This window comes from Athene noctua, chromosome 1 (genome assembly GCF_965140245.1).
Source record: "Athene noctua chromosome 1, bAthNoc1.hap1.1, whole genome shotgun sequence".
In the NCBI taxonomy this organism is placed as follows: Eukaryota; Metazoa; Chordata; class Aves; order Strigiformes; family Strigidae; genus Athene; species Athene noctua.
In genome coordinates, this window is record NC_134037.1 from 134,928,532 (window position 1) to 134,945,298 (window position 16,767).

The 16,767-nt window shown below is 48.1% G+C and overlaps 1 protein-coding gene across 1 annotated transcript in view; it reads left to right on the plus strand.

Moving 5' to 3' along the window:
- Positions 1–13: 13 nt before the first annotated feature.
- The window catches only part of LOC141956532 (uncharacterized), a 20,155-nt gene continuing 3,401 nt past the window's right edge, over positions 14–16,767 (plus strand). Inside the window, exons 1-19 of the mRNA XM_074897327.1 lie at positions 14–199; positions 282–338; positions 2,300–2,337; positions 3,576–3,716; positions 5,489–5,551; positions 6,695–6,815; positions 7,249–7,341; positions 8,576–8,736; positions 10,181–10,266; positions 10,483–10,566; positions 11,760–11,822; positions 11,958–12,035; positions 12,128–12,216; positions 12,957–12,993; positions 14,262–14,410; positions 14,620–14,682; positions 14,994–15,069; positions 15,739–15,823; positions 16,466–16,553. Of these exons, the coding sequence (XP_074753428.1) occupies positions 41–199; positions 282–338; positions 2,300–2,337; positions 3,576–3,716; positions 5,489–5,551; positions 6,695–6,815; positions 7,249–7,341; positions 8,576–8,736; positions 10,181–10,266; positions 10,483–10,566; positions 11,760–11,822; positions 11,958–12,035; positions 12,128–12,216; positions 12,957–12,993; positions 14,262–14,410; positions 14,620–14,682; positions 14,994–15,069; positions 15,739–15,823; positions 16,466–16,553 (1,731 nt within the window). The 5' untranslated portion in view covers positions 14–40. The remainder of the gene's footprint in view (positions 200–281; positions 339–2,299; positions 2,338–3,575; positions 3,717–5,488; positions 5,552–6,694; positions 6,816–7,248; positions 7,342–8,575; positions 8,737–10,180; positions 10,267–10,482; positions 10,567–11,759; positions 11,823–11,957; positions 12,036–12,127; positions 12,217–12,956; positions 12,994–14,261; positions 14,411–14,619; positions 14,683–14,993; positions 15,070–15,738; positions 15,824–16,465; positions 16,554–16,767) is intronic.

A 16,767-nucleotide genomic window follows, 5' to 3' on the forward strand; every position in this document is an offset into this window, starting at 1 on the left:
CGGAGGGCTGGCTGCTGCCGGGGTCGGCTGAAGGACGGTCATGGCGCCGTTGCTGCTGCTGCTGGTTCTCCTGTCGCTGCTGCCGGCCGCCGCTTACCTGTGCTGCGTGCGGCGGTACACGGGCAGCGCCGGGGCCGTGCTGCGCCGCCGGGAGCCGGGCCGGGCCGAGCCGCCGGGCCGTAGCCCGCCGCGGGACCCCGTGAGCACCGGGGAGGGAGGGAGGGAGCGGGCGAGCGGTGGGGAGCGGGGCCCGGCGCTCACCTCTCGCCTCCTCTCCGCAGTGGGCCCCGCGGCTGTGCGGCGCCGGGCTGCGCCTCTTCGTTCATGTGGCCAACACGGTGAGTGGGGGCGAGGGGCCGCGGCGGCCGGTAAACGGGGGAGGAGAACCCGAGGCTGCTCTGGGGAAAACCGGGCGAGGCCAGGACTGCCGGGGATAGCCGAGGGAGGGAAGGTAAAACCCGCCTTTCTGGGGAAATCGTAGGGAGGTTGTGGCTCTCTGCCTGCTGTCGGGGTTCACCCTGACCCCCAGGTGGGATTCCGTGGGGAGGGAGAGAGCTGGCCTCGGGGCGAGGGTGTCGTGAGTGTCTCCGGGCGTGGAGAGACCGAAGCCGACAGCAAACTTGGAATGCAGCCGCCACCAGCTTTCCTCAGACGTGAAGGGATCCGGGTCCTGCAGCCCTCTGAGGGGGGGTTTCAGGAAGGTGCTGAAGGCAGCTGTTCCCCCCGAGCTCTTCCTCCAAGCTCTTCCTCGCGTGGGCTTTGGTGCTGAAGGCAGCTATCCGCCCTCCCCAAGCTCTTCTTAACATGGGCTTTGGTGCTGAAGGCAGCTGTTCCCCCCACGCTCTTCCTCGTGTGGGCTTTGGCATTGCAGGCAGCTGTTCTCCCAGAGCTCTTCCTCGTGAGGGCTTTGGCACAGAAGGCAGCTGTCAGCCCTCCCCGAGCTCTTCCTCACGTGGGCTTTGGTGCTGAAGGCAGCTGTTCTCCCCAAGCTCTTCCTCGGGTGGGCTTTGGCATTGTAGCAGCTGTTCCCCCCGAGCTCTTCTTTGTGTTCACTTTGGTGCTTGAAGGCAGCTGTCTGCCCTCTCCAAGCTCTTCCTCGCATGGGCTTTGGCAAGCCTGTGGGTTGATTCCCCACAGCAGGAATCAACCCACAAGCCCGCCAAAGCCGGTGTGAAGGAGGTGTGACCGCTGTGAGCAGGGTGCTGGTGCTGCATCCCCTCGGCAGTGAGCACCTTGCAGCATCAGTCACCCAAAAGGAGGTGGATTTTGCTGCTGCTGCTTGGCCTTTCCTTTTGAGACAGCGTCAAGGTTAGGCATGGAAGTCATTTCAGCAGTGCGACCTGTTACAGAGGTCTGGCTGGGCCTGGAGTGAAAGCTAGTGAAGGGCTGTGTTTGTTCGTGAGAATACCTTGCAAGTGGCTTTCTTCCAGGATATAACAACCAGAATACCTTTTTTCCTTTGCTTTGTGGCCACTTCTGGTGCATGGCCATGCGCTTGTTTCCCTTCCTGACGTCTCCCTTGGAGAGGGGACGTGAGATTCTCAGTTTCCTACAGGATTGTGCTGGTTTAGATTAGGCCTAGATTAGGAGCAACGTGTTTTCAAAAAGTCTGTAATTCTTATGTAATGTGTGAGGCAACATATCACTTTGTGGATCTAGGAGTGTGAGTCTTGCTTCAGACTTGTACTGTATTTGTGCACCCCTTAACATGTTTTTGAAGTCCACTGTTGAGTTACGAAGACAGGCCAGAGCAAGGGTGATCTCTTTGGGACCACTGGTATTGCTACAGTGGGAATCAAGGTATTCAGAGAGTGTTTTCTGCTGGCTGCTACCATGGAGTCTCTAAATTTCTCATGCTTTACCAAGTTGACTTGGTTTACTGCAGGAGCTGGTTGAGCAACAGGAAAGATCCTAACAGGATAAACAAAATAATAATAAGTTTCTCCTTCATCCAGTGTTTGCATAATCCATGGAACGTGAAGGAAGTAAGGCATGGGAGCGATGTTGATGCCTCTTAACAGTGTTGCAGCCTGCGGGTGCAGGCTTTTCCGAGCCGAGTTGGGGAAGGGCAAAGGCAGGAGAGCCAGAAGAATATGCTCTTTATAATTGTGGGGGAAAGATTTCAGACCAGTTTTGTGGCCTGAAATACAAGCATTTGTGCTACTTTTTTACTACGTAACATTGCATGTTCTCTAGGGTCCTGCAGCAATTGTGAGCACATTCAGCATTCCTTGTCTAGCGGGAAAGGTGTTCAGGTCAAAGTTACTGCAAACCAATGTTTCTGCTTACTTTCTTCTAGGCTTTTGGACAGATCTGCTTACTGCCACTCTTAATGAGGTAAGAGTGGAGAGTTTTCTCCCCCTCCAAGTTTTTTTCTTTTTTTTTTTTTTTAAAGGTGCTTACATTGCACATCACTTACAAGTTATCTGAAATGACCTTTTCTAAGAGGGAAGCTGCATAACTTGATTGGAGAGTGAGCAAGATTATTTCATAGATGTTTTCAAGATTTTTTTAACTATTCTGGTTTGAGTGGGTCTCTACCAGAAGAAGTTAACCTTTTTTCCCACTCAGGCAGGAGCATAAAAGCCGAATTCACCACCTTGCCTCTTTGCCTTTCTGTTCTTTGCTAAAGAGCAGTCTTTCTTTCAAAGCTTGTGGATGTGCAGATCTCCTGTGTTTATCACAAGTACAATAGTAGTAGTGGAGAAATAAGGCCAGACATGGAGTTCAGGGGTTCCAATAGATTCCTTTCAAAGATACTTACTTTTTTAGGTCAGCCTTTTTTTCTCTCTCGCATTTTTGTTTGGAAACTGTGCTTTTAAATGTACATTGCACTAAGTGCCACTCAGGTAAGAGGTGTCAGGAACTTCAGGCTCATGCTTGGCTCGTGTAATTTGCTCATCATTTGATGGGTCATCTGTGCAGATCCCAGGACTCTGGGATGTCACACAATTGATTACACAAGATTGCACACAATTGGTACCCTTGAATTTTTATTTGGGACATGGGCTTTATGAGTGAATCGAACCCAGACAAGTGTCACTGCTCTTAGACAGCAGATCATTCCTTGACATCTGTGATAGGGTCTTGATTTCCTTGCTTTATGTGTTCCAAACCCTGAACTTGTGCTGCAGTATTTGGTTGCAGACAAACTGTGTTGAAGAAGGTCATGGAAAAGGCTGAAGAGGTGCCTGTTTTAACAGGATTAGTGCTTCAACACATGGTTTATACTACTTTCTCCTTTTCTTTTCCTCTCCATTCCTGTCTTTATTGGTCCGTGGGTGATATGTCTAATTAAAGTGAATTGAAAACTTTCACCATTTCTTTCTGGGCTTTGGTTTACAGAGGCTGTCTGGCCTTATGTCAAGAGGTGGGAGGCTTTGTTAAGCAAGCAGAATAGATTTGATGCTGCCTTTAGGAAAGGTGTGAGAGATTATCTTGTAACTGTTGCAACTCCCTGCTGTGAGAGCAGACTGCTAAAACAAAATGTTCTTGGGTAAGGTTCCCTCTGAACACTCTGACAAATTAGTCATGGTAGAGCTTGCAAACTCTAGCCGTGACTCTCTCTCTTTCAGGCTGAACAACTTCTCTCTCATGCGTTCACTTGACATTCATGAAGATCCCACATTTCTCCCAGAGGTTGCTGCGGAGATTACAGAAGACAAGTCTGAGGCTAAAAGCACTTCAGATATTATTGAGCAGCTGATGAATGCGAGGTCAGTGTGTGATGTGTAAGAGTGGAGTGGAAGAAAATGCGTGTTGCCACTATTATATTAGTGGGAAGCTGTCACTGTCGATAATCTGGATTAAAATCTTTTTTCCATGCCTAACTACTTTACAAAACAAATAGGGCTGTCTGTCTCCTTTTGCAATTTACAAATCACATATGAAGTTACAAGCAACATCAAGTTTCTTCAAGCTTCGGGGAAGCTGCTTACTGGCGAGAGACTAAATTCTGCCCTTGCCAGGGCTCTGACTGCCCTATTAGAGCAGGTACACTTGGTGGTTGCTAGTCAGCACATATATGCCTTTAAGTGAGTTTGCAGGTGTGCTGTTTCTGACCTGCAAGGAATCTCACACGGGTGATTTGGAGGAGAGAATGAACACAGGTTATTAAGAAAACAATGCACAAGAAATTAGGTTTTGTTTGTTAAGTTACCTGTTCAGCTTGATTGCAGCCTGCACTTGATTAAATCCCGCTAGATTCCAGGCAACAGTTACTCAGTGCCTTACTGAGGTCTGATGCTGAGGTGGGAGCAGCTGGGCTGCCATGAATGCTCTCCCCATCTGGTTTTGGTTCTTAGCTGTGGGCCTATCCAGGAGTTACGGAAAATGTCTGAGCTGTACTTCATCAGCGTCTCAGAGTGGGATCTCTGCATGTATCTTGGCTTTTAGCAGGACTAAGCTTGCTCCAGGCTTGAGTTCTTAAGATGGAGCAAGGAAAAACTTTCAGCTCCTTCACTTTAGAAGGAGGGATGTATTTTCTGCAGGCACTGTTCAGGGTGAGTGCAGCCTTCTGGTTCTTGTCTCCCCATCTCTGCCAGTGATATATTGATTATAACAGGGCAGGTTAGTGGAGCTGTACCTCTGCCCTGCGTAGCACTTTATGGTGCCATGTGCTGTCCTGTTCCAGGGTCTGGCTTCTAGTTTGGAGGATGATATGGAGATATTTAGACTGGCTCTTAGGAAGTATTTCTTTGTAGAAGGGGTTGTTGGGCGTTGGAATGGGCTGCCCAGGGCAGGGGGGAGTCCACATCCCTGGAGGGGTTGAAGAGTCGGGTTGACCCAGCGCTGAGGGATCTGGTGGAGTTGGGAACTGTCAGTGTGAGGTTAATGGTTGGACTGGAGGAGCTTCAAGGTCTTTTCCAACCTACATGATTCTGAGATATCACAGGAGTAGTAACAGTAGCTAGCTCTTTATATGATCTTATGCTTATCCTGTTGTGATGCGAAACGGTCTATTTCTTATGTGCTAGAGCCATCGACCTAGTTTTTAAGTGGTTTGTTGATGTGTATCCTTGTGTGTGCTGCATAGTGCCTCCTCCTGCTCCTGCACTACGTGCTGTACGTGCTGCTGGCTATCTCTGGATCAAACTTGTGACAGAGATCCTGGGAGTAGGTTTACCAGTATATTTTGGATATCCTGTAAAGCTGCAGCAGTGAGTAGCAAATGCAAGCCTGGAATAAATTTTGAACAGTTTAATGACTGTTGTATCGCAGTAGAAATACGAAACAACTAGAACACGTAAGCAAGACTGTCCCCTTATTTTTGTGGCACCCTTAGTGTACCTGGTGTCTCGCACGTGTGCAAGGAGCCTGACAGAGCGTGAGCTGAAATGTGTAGGCTAACGGTCCAAATGGTGACCAGCAGGTTTACTGGGAGAGAGGGATGCCCAAAGCTGCATTGGACTGTGATGCTGAAGTCTGCACGTCTAAACAGAGGTGTCTTTGGTGGTTCACAGTTGCCCCTTTAATTATTTCTTTGCAGGTCTGATTCTGCTAGCAATGGGTTTAGCTTCAAAGGGATCAAAGACTACCTGGACTGCTACAGGTAGGTGAAATTATGGTCTGGAAACAACCTATCTTGTATGATCCCCTGCTGTGGGCTTCTACTGTTCCATGAGCTCTCAGCCATCTCTTTGTTAGGATTGTCCTTGAGGTACCACTCCTGAGCATCACCCTCTGCAGCCCTTTCCCTCTAATAGAATAACAAAAGAAAGCCAACTAGGAGAGCTGGCACAACTTTTACAAGCCCTGCAAGGATATTTAAATGCTGTTTCCCTTGGCTTATTGTCAGTCTTCTCTGGGAGAGATTTCTACATACCTTGTTTGCCCAAACACATGAGAAGGAGAGGAAGGTTCATCTGGATGATGCGAGTTGCACATACTGCGGGTCTCTGAAGAATCCCTTGGTTCCCCAGCTGCTTGTGCTCCTGTGAGCAGTCTGCTTTCACCCAGTAAACATGTCCAGCCTGAAAAGAGCTGGAAGCACATTCCTGACTAAGGTTCTGCAAGCTGTTGGCTTGTTCGGTAACTCCTGGTTGCCTGTGGGACATGTGCCAGGCGTGGAGTGCTCAGATAGATCCTCTTGTGCTCCTGGAGCTTCTTCCTCAAGGGCCGCCTCTGCCAGTGGACTGCAGTCTTGGAGCCAAAGGCTGACCCTACAGTCTGGTGTTACAGGTCCATCCTGACTGCCCGAGTTCTGTGTCAGCCAGAGATAGATGTGTTTGTGGTGTAATGCAGCCTATTACTAGGAGGTAGGGAAGGCCTGTTTGTTAAAGGTGAGTTGTTAAAGACTGGGAGCCCCTTCTCTGTAACAGGAGACCTGTGTAAAGGGGGCTGGCCTCTTGGTCTGAGCTCACCGAGCTGGGAGTTTCATAGCCTCAGGCTTTCAGCTGCCATCTGTCCTTCCCCGTTTATCTGGTGGTTCAGGAATGTCTGGGTAACTCTCCTAGCTCCTGCCCCTACTCTAAGGATTGGCGGTGTGCTGTGTAGGAAAATTCTCCCCTTAAGGAAGGGAGTCTCCTGCCTCGATGGTATCAGCTGTGTTGAAATTATCACCACACACAGATTCTTACCTAGTTCTCGCTTACAGATGTTACAGCTGTTGTCTTGCTACATGGAAGAGAAACCCTGTGTGTGGGTGTGGTGTGGGGGGTCTTGTAACAAGGTCCCAACTTCTCCTGTCCTGTAGGAGTGGGAAGCTGACGCCATCTCAGGTAGCAAAGAACATCATTGCCATGCTGGAGGACTGCGACAAATCCACGCCCCCACTCAGAGCGATAGTGCAATGGGACCAGGAGCAAATAATGCTGGTAATGTCTGCCTCTGGTAGGAAAGGGGCCTCTGCCACCCCAAGAGCAGGTAGCATCCATTAGAAGGGGCAGAGGCTCTTCTGCTGATAATATTGCACAGAAAAATATGTATGATTTTCCTCCCTCCTTGTGTAGAGGACTACAAACAAGTTTGCTTTCCTTCCTGTAAAGAGAGGTAGCATTAAAGCAATCTGTTTCCTGCTGGATTATTATGTTTAAAATGGATCTTCTGTGCTTCTGTGGCATCCATTAGCATAGATGCTTCCAAGTAGTAGTTTCCCATCAGCATATGGTGGAAGAAGAAAGAAACTTATAGTTTGGCTTAGTAGCAGCCTGAGAAAGCCATTTTCAGTATCTGTTCTGATACTGGTAATGACCTTCAGCTCAACTAAATATATATATAACATGCACTTTTTTTTTTTTCTTTGTGCAGATGGCTGAGGCCTCCACCGCTCGTTACCGGAATAAATGTACCCTGTCTTATCTGGATGGCATCCCAGTGTGTCTGAAAGAAGAGTTTAAAGTAGTGAGTTTCCTTGTCTAGCTGTCAGTTCGTGCTGCAGGTGGTCAACCTGGACAACTCACTGTGACAACGTTTTAAGGCCAACTCCTCAGCCTGAGAATATGTTTGCAATAAGGGGTAGTGTGTGGGTTTGTAATGAGTAGGATTAACAAGTTTTGTCAGGTAAAGACAGATCTTGGGTACAGTAGATGTGTTCCATATCTTGTACCAATCTCTTTAATCCATGGGGAGTAGAGGGTGGAGGTGGGAAACAGTCCCTCTTATGATGAAATGAGAATGTATGAAAGGTGTAACTGTATTTCTCAGGCACGTACTCTGCTCCACTGGTAAAGCATCCCCCTCTCCTCACCTTAAAGGATGTGTGTTAGAAGGATGTGTGTTAGAAATATGCAAGTTACTTTGAAAATCCCCACTCACAAGGAGTTTTGCCTGTGGCTGGACAATTATGATGAAGTACTCTGGCAGTGCCATCACGCTGTAGTAGGCCCTGCAGAGACCTACCCATAGGGTGGGAGTCTTCTTTATGTACAGATTCTTCCATTGCTGCCTTGAAGTGAAGAGTACTTAGCATACCCTGAAAATTACTCCATCTGGTATTTTGGCATTCATCTAATCTTGGTGCCTTGCTTCAAAGCACTGCAGCTCTGAAACACTGCAGCTCTGTCTGTAGAAAAATGGAAAATAGAGCCTCTGTGTGCTGTGGGGCCAAGGTGCCTCTGGGCATAGCAGTTGCATGGCTGCAGAGAGGCAGACTTTTTGACCATCTACTGGCTCTTAGGAAGTATTTCTTTGCAGAAGGGGTTGTTGGGCGTTGGAATGGGCTGCCCAGGGCAGGGGGGGAGTCCCCATCCCTGGAGGGGTTGAAGAGTCGGGTTGACCCAGCACTGAGGGATCTGGTGGAGGTGGGAATGGTCAGTGTGAGGTTAATGGTTGGACTGGAGGATCTTCAAGGTCTTTTCCAACCAAGATGACTCTGTGATTCTGTTTCTGCTCTTCTGTATTATGGTATTAAAAAGACTCTTCTGCATGGAGGAAGGACCAGATATTGAAGGGTTAAGTGTCCCTCCTTAACAGAAACCAACAGGACAAGTTGAAGAGTGAAGCTTCCTAGCCCTTACTTACCTCTGGTCATCCTAACGTCTGGGATCTGTTGTGAAGTGTGCATGTGAGGCATGCACATGTGCCTGCCTACCTTGCCAGGGTTTGAGAATGAGTAATAAGGTGTCTTCTTGCTAAGGTACCTTACCATCAGCGAGTGGGAACAGTGTATCTTGGGACAGAGCCTGAAACAGAAGATGCTACTGTGGCCAAGAAGCTGCGAGAGGCTGGGGCTATCATTATTGGAGTCTCAAATATGCATGAACTGGGGACTGGAACAACTGGATGCAACCCTAATAGGTAAAAATCTCTTTCCCCTCTCTTCCTCCTGAGTGTAGAAAGACTTAAAAGTCTGTCCAGAACTGACAGGGAAAGGAACAAAAAGAGAGCAAGCTTGTGAGAACAAAACTGATGGAAGCACCCTGTGCAGAGAGCCCTGGGGGTATGAAGCAGCATTGTAGATTGAAGGGTCAGAGTAGCCATGAAAGCCTGAAGGGTTCTGAAATCAAAGGGAGGAGAATGGTGTCTGCTGAGTAATGAGCTTGTTTTGCCAGGCCTTACAGGCCTGGAGGTGTGAATGTTTACAGGATGAGGGGTAGAAAAAAAGTGACAAAACCCAAATAAATAGTAATCTAATGCTCAGTCACAGTAATGGCTAAAGGCCCAGAACAATGAGAAAAGGTACAGTCATCTCAGCAGAACATAGTGGTTTTATTTCCTAGCTAAACCAGGTTCACTGGAATTTACTGTTGTGAATTCTCCAGCTGTAGCCAAGCTGAGAGCCTCTATTCCGCAGCGGTGGGGTGCTCGGAGCCTTGATAAGCCATGTGCAGAGCCATGCTTTGTGCATGTGCAGCTGGATGGAACTGGGGTTCCCCCTCAGCTGCAACAACGTGCCAGGGCATTTGGTTGTCTGGATACCCTGCTGCCTGGCAGGCCTCTGCGGTGTCTGGGGACTGTAGTCAGGCTGGAGGCTTTGGGAGCTGCTGCTCTGGGATAAAGAGCAGAGCTGGGGATGCGGACTTGCTTGTCTGAAGAATTGCTGGTCACCAGCTGCTCCACCCTTTGGAATTGCAGTAGTGCACTGTGGCCTGCAGTAATGGCACAGTGCTGTCGCTGGCATCCTTTCTCCTGCTTTGAGTGTCTTTTTTGGATAGGCTGCATATGGTAATGAGGTTGGACTCTGAGGCAGAAGTCTTTTGTATCGTGTTTTCTGGGGTTTTTTAGTCTGCAGAAGAGGAGGCTGAGGGGAGACCTCACTGGCCCTCTACAGCTCCCTGAAAGGAGGGTACAGAGAGGGGGGATGAGTCTCTTGAGCCAAGGAACAAGCACCAGGACAAGAGGGAATGGCCTCAAGCTGTGCCAGGGCAGGGTCAGACTGGCTCTTAGGAAGTATTTCTTTGCAGAAGGGGTTGTTGGGCATTGGAATGGGCTGCCCAGGGCAGGGGGGAGTCCCCATCCCTGGAGGGGTTGAAGAGTCGGGTTGACCCAGCGCTGAGGGATCTGGTGGAGTTGGGAACGGTCAGTGTGAGGTTAATGGTTGGACTGGAGGATCTTCAAGGTCTTTTCCAACCGAGATGATTATGTGATTCTGTCATTCTAGGGACATAGCACTATCTGGGATTAAACAGTATCTCTTTACTAAGAGATCAGAATCTCTGAACTGTGTTTCTGAATCTTTTTCTGCCCTGTAGTGCATGGGGTCCTTCCTAGGAAAATATTCAAAACTATCTGTCTGCTTCAGGTACCACAAGATCCCAAGGAATCCCTACAAGCCTAACCACTTCACAGGTGGGAGCTCCAGTGGGTCAGCAGCAGCTGTAGCAGCAGGTAGGTGGTCCTAAATGGAGCTCAGGGGTGGTGGGAGGAAGGTCCTGAGCCAAAGCACCTCAGTCATTTAGTTTTTATGAGGGGGTTTAGAAGCTGGAGGGAACTCCTAGCTGAACAGAGAGCTCTGTGTGCTGCCTTGGCCACAACTGTTGGTAGAATGGACTGGGCAACACAATGTCTCTCTGATTACAGGCCAGTTGTGTGGGTTTCTTGTAGGTCTCTGCCCAGTGGCTATTGGCACAGATGGAGGCGGCTCTGTGAGGATTCCTGCTTCGTTCTGTGGTGTGGTGGGGCTGAAAGGTAGAGACCTTTAATCATGGAGGGGTGTGTGTGTCTTGTTTGCTGTATCGGATAGAATGCCACAGGCACAGTCCATCAATTCCTGTCAAGCAAAACTTGATGCGAGAAACTGGAGTATAACAGCCTGAGAGTCATGTGGGTTGGACTGGCAGAGCGAAAGTATTCTCGATACTGGCTATTGAACAGATGTTCTAACATACTAACTTACTTGAGTCAAATGCTAAACAAAACACGCATGCTACTTTTCTTGCTACCCACTCATCCCTCTTCAATCTTCCTTCTTTGCTGAGAGGTTTTCCCAACATAGTTGGGTATCTGTAGTGAGCTGGTGAAAAGCATCTCCACCCATGATGGTTTGCCATCACCCCAATTATATGGAGAGGCTGATGCTGCTCAGATTTGTATCTGGTAAGTTGAACCGGGTAATAGGCTTGTACCCATTCCCTCTTCTCTCAGTGTTACATGAAGTAGCAATGCAGTTTTTGCAACAAAAATTAAGGTAATCAAGGAGAATGTGCAGAGGTCGTGAGAAATACACAGTGTCTGCAGCATGGAAGATGGCGAGGCAGGATTGTCACTTGGAAGAGATGCCAGCTTTTGGGAATGGTTTATCATTCTGAAGGATCTCTGCTGCTTCATCTGAGACCAGATACTCAGCTCCTACTCTGTTTTTCCATCCTTCACATGTGATCAACTTGATTAATCATGATTCAGCTGAGGAAGATAATGATGACAATGACAAAAAAGTTACTGGTCAGAAAGGTGACACGAGTGCTTGCAGAAGACAGCCATTGTTAGGCATGGAGTTTCACTGGTGAAGTGAGTGAGATCTCCCAGGGGTGATATCTCCTGCTGTTGATAATCCTGCTCCTGCTTCTCCATCCTCCATACCATAGATGCTGCTTCTGCATATTTAAATGCGTGTATTTCAAAACGTCCCTTCATGTATTTCCCCTCAAATAAATAATTTCTTATGGGGAAAACAGTTTTAACTGTTTGTTGAGTGCATCTGTTTCACTGATGGGACGGATCGTGGTCAGCAGAACAGGGTCCTCAAAGATGAGTGGGCTTTGGGCTTTGAAACAGCAGATGTAAAAGTGAATGTTGCTTACTGACTGGGTGCGCCAGAGGCCATCTAGGTCAGATCTTATTGGCGACTGCTGATAGCTAACTGCTCATTTATTTTTCTCTAGGTACGTTTGGGCGCATCAGCTGTCATGGCAGCTTGCCACTCTCCTACTCCACAGTCAGCGTAGGTAAGAGGACTTGTGCTCCACCTCAGGGACCATGTCCTCAACAGGGAGGGAATCTGTGCGTTCAGAAGACCTTGGGAGGGAGGAAGGTAGTATTTATCACTTGTCACGTATTTATAACTGTTCTCTCTTTTACAGGCCCTATCTGTACCTCGGTGGCAGATGCAGCCATTGTTTACAGTATCCTTGCGGAGCCAGATCCACTCTATCCATATGGTAGGTGAGCCCTCTCCCTCCCTGAGCTCAGGTGCTCTGCCTTCCTAGAGACATCCTAGATAAAAGCCAGAACTCTTGTTTGTTCCCTGCAGGACTAAAACAGCCCAAAGCAACCCTATCTGGTATGTGTGCTCCTGACCTGAAAGACTTAAAACTGGGAGTGGACTGGACGTTTTTTAAGGTGCCTGTTCTACCTCTTTCTTTCTGCTGCTTTGCCAAATGAGATTTTAAAGGAACTTGGTGCATTCACTTTTCTCTTGCCTGTCATCATTAGAGTTTCTCATATTTAGTCTCATAATTGGAAGTGAATATTGCCTGGGAGAAAACATTGACAGGGATAGATTTTTTTTCCTGAGGCAACCTTTTGAGTAAAAGTCTGTTGGAGGCATGAGGAAAGGTAATGACTGTACAGTTGATGGTAGTATGCTTCCTCATATGGCTGTTTCTATCAGAAGCAATGCTTCTGAACTGATTACAAAAGGCAGTTAGTTTAAAATCAAGTGAGGAAAATTAGTGTATCCATTTGGTGACAGTGATGTAGCCACGGAGGGGTATTTTATCATTCCAGTGTAGAAACAGGGCTTTGCAAGTTAGTGTCACTTACTGATTGTAATGTGACCCCACAAATGTGCTCAGGATTTCTTCCCTGGAAGAAAACAAGGACTCTTTCTGGCTCTGCCTCAGTGCAGAGGAATATCCTCCTCTGGAAAAAGACAACCTTTCCTTTTCCTTAGGGGTATGATACATAAGCTGTTCTCTTGGAGCAGGTGGCCTAAGGCAGTCCTGGAGGGCTGTGTTTCACTGCCATTATGGATAGGAACAAGGAAAGCTCCATGAGGACAGAAGTCCTAGTGAGTGTGCTCACCAGGGAGAGGAGGGCAGTTACTAAAGTCTACTTAGTTCTTTCCTCTTATTCTCTAGGCATGTGATGCTGAAGTCCTGTCCATCTGTGAGAAAGGTAAAGAGGAAAAGTCTGTAACTCTCTTATTCTGCCTGATGTCATGGTATCATTCTGTGCTCCTCTTCTGTGTGCATTAAAAAGATCTCGCCTGTAGTCCTTAAAGGCAGATGCTTGAAGAGGTTTGGCTGGACAAACAGCAGTAGCTTTGTATTAGGGAAGCCATCCTGACTGCTGAGGGTTAAAAATCTCAACGGCTGTAGGCTTGTCAGGTTACAATGGAAGAATGCAGTCCAGTGTGCTAAGCCTCCATCTGTATAAAGACAGATCTGTGCCCAGTAATACTTATTTTGCAAGCTTTAATGGTAAAAGACTTAAGGGAGAGACTTGTTTCACAACATAATGTTGAGTAGGAAAGACAGGGCTAGGTCTTTGTGATAAATTCAGTCCTCTGGAATTTCCTTGAAATCAGCCAAATGGTGCCTTTAGGGTGGCTTTGTCAGATTTTAGACTAAGAAGAATTGACCCTGGTGAGTACTTGGGGGTGGGGGAGAAAGACTGTACAGTGCCTGGTATAGTGGTTGGCCTCCTATGCATTGGAGCTGAGAGAGTTCACAGTATTCAGGCTTTGTTTGCCTGGATTTTCTTCAGACATTTCCACAGACACTCATGCTTCTACACACTGTGTAGAGTTTTCTTAGGAGAGATGCACCAGAAGCCAGTGAAATAGGCAAAGTTGGGTATTTATGAAGAAGTTGGGGGTCAAAGAAAGAAGGCTGTTCTTTTCTGAGTGCAAAAGATTTACTTTTTGCAAAGTCTTGGTGTTCAGCCTTGCTAAAGTGCATCAGGGTTTAGCGAACCTGTACTGCTGACCTGGTTTGAGTATCCCCCGGGTTTCTCTACCATTATAGTTCAGAAGAGGCTTTGAATGGGAATCTGATGATGCTAAATAATTACTTCATGCTGATAGAATACCAGTCATGTCAAGTGCTTGGAGAAGCATCATCAGTCCACCTTTACTCTTTTGTGTTAACTGTGGGGCTAGAGGGAGGAGAGGAACTTGCCCGAAATGTAGTGGGTAAGCTAGGAACCTGTCTGCAAGCCCCTACCCCTGCCCTGTTGGAATATTGAGATCTAGTTAGGCTGCAGGCTTTTACCCATGAGAAGCAGCTGCAGCAGTCTGCACCCCACACAATGCACTGAAGATGCTCGTCTTATAATGGCCCGTGGGGTCTCTTAACTTCTCAAGGGGGTGGAGATTTACAGCCCTTCGATGGAGTTTGGTGAACTCAGGGATGCTGTCTGTGCTTTACCTGTTCTATACGCAGCCGTGGAATACCTGCGGAGTCTGGGAGCCAGCGTGGTAGAAGTGTTTCTTCCAGAGATGGAAGAAGTGCGAGTAGCACATGCAATCTGCATTCTTGGGGAGATGAGGGACTTCCTGCAACCTGACTTCAACAAACATTTCCAGGAAATGGTAAGTAGCAGCAGCTCAGATCAGTGGCAGTAGTTGTCCTGGCTGATACAGAACAAGCATCATGTCAGTGAGAAACCTGAGGCTCTCCTGCTTTTTCTGTGACAAAAAACACCTGTTGGTTGATACAGGAGAATGGACCTGGAAGAGAACTCCTGGGCTGTCACATTCAGTTTCTTGCAAACAGAGCATGATGGATGTTTCTCTTTCAGAATTTGGACACTCGGGCTAACCTGGCCTTGGCTTCCCAGTTCACAGCTCTGGATTACATTACGGTAAGGGAAATGCTGTGGGAAAGGCTGAAGGTAGGCACCTAACAAAATCGTAAAGGTGGGGTAGAGGATTCTCTTAACCTCCCATATCCTCCATACAATAGGATATTGCCCAGCCGTACTGGCCTCTGCTGTGAAAGCATGCTGAGTGGTAGGGTACCACAAAGGACGTGCCACCTGGCCTGCTGGCCTGCATCTTGGTTCCAAACTGCAGGAATGGTGTCTTCTTTTCCAAAGGTTCTAACAGGCAGAGTCTGCCATCATGGAACACGAGTCTCATGAACCCAGTCAGACAGTAGTCTCTCTGCTTGCAGGCAAATCGACAGAGAACTCGGAGCATGAGATTTTTGCAGGAGATCTTCACCTCTGTGAACTGTATCCTTACACCAGGTATTGGCAGCCTTGGCCAAAGAGCTGGTCCCTGACAGCCGTGTGGTGCCTTTTAAGAACAGTCACTCCATTAACCACGCCACCCCCTCCCCCCGAGTTTTAAGAGCAGGTCTTTTTTGCAAAGACTTTGCCTTGTCTCAAGTCTTTAGAAGAAGGTGCAGCCTGGTTAGGAAACCTGCTGTATATATCTGGATTTTCTGTGTATTTCTAGACTTACTGCCTATATCCATGGCAGTGAGAAACTCCTCCTTGGTACTTTAACCAGGAGCTGCAGAGCCAGCACATTTACAAAGGAGGGACTCAACATCTACTTACGTATGAAGATGTTCTTGCTCAGAATAGAAACTAACCGCTTAATTCATAAATCCTAGCGACTTGATTGCATTTCAGGGGTGTGAGTTTGCATCACCAACATGGTTTTAATGTGGTTTTAATGAACTGAGCTGTTCCTTGAAGATTGCCCACTGCCTGACTCTTCCTTTGCTATTTAAGCACTGGATTAGGTTGCCCAGAGAGGCTGTGGAATCTCCATCCCTGGGGATATTCAAAAGCCATCTGGCCATCATCTGGGACAACCTGCTCTGGCTGACTGTCCTTGAGATGGAAGGTTAGACAAGATGACCTCCTGAGGTCCCTTTCAGTCTCAATCATTCTGTGATTCCTCCACAGGTGTTGCTTGTACTGCCCCAAGAATCTTTGAATCTGACCTCTTGTCTGGGAGCAGTGATATGTCCTTCACAGTCCGGTCCATGAGGTAAGAAGAGTGCTGCTCGTACTACAGAGCAGAAGTTTGGGAACGGCTGGAGACTAGCTGTACTAACTGAAGGAGCTCAGGCTGTAGAGCAGGAGGGATCGATCCTAGCTGCCTCTCCCAAAAAAGAATGACTTTGCTGCTGTCCCAAGGCAGGAATGAATTACTTGAGCGTGTCTTGAGAAGGACAACGGAGCTGGTGCAGGGTCTGGAGCACAGGTCTGATGGGGAGCGGCTGAGGGAACTGGGGGGGTTTAGTCTGGAGAAGAGGAGGCTGAGGGGAGACCTCCTGGCCCTCTACAGCTCCCTGAAAGGAGGGTGCAGAGAGGGGGGATGAGTCTCTTGAGCCAAGGAGCAAGTACCAGGCCAAGAGGGAATGGCCTCAAGCTGCACCAGGGCAGGGTCAGACTGGCTCTTAGGAAGTATTTCTTTGCAGAAGGGGTTGTTGGGCGTTGGAATGGGCTGCCCAGGGCAGGGGGGGAGTCCCCATCCCTGGAGGGGTTGAAGAGTCGGGTTGACCCAGTGCTGAGGGATCTGGTGGAGCTGAGAACGGTCAGTGTGAGGTTAATGGTTGGACTGGAGGATCTTCAAGGTCTTTTCCAACCGAGATGATTCTGTGAATGCTGATGACAGCTTTTCCCCCAGGTTCATGCAGCTTGGTAACTTCACTGGGATTCCAGGCCTTGTGGTCCCCATTGGATATTCTACAGCTGGGCTTCCTATCAGCTTCCAAGTGAGTATTGGCTCTTTGTGAATGCTGGGTCACAAAATCTCCAACTGGCTTTGTCCGGAACCACTATAACCAGGTTCCTGCTGTTCCACACAACACACTTGAGGAATGGCAGGTACTGGTAATAAAGTTTTAACTTGTGGGTGAAGAGATTTTCCTCAGAGTAACTCACTCCTGAATGGCAGAGGGACTCTTCCGGTATCTGGGAGATAGATTT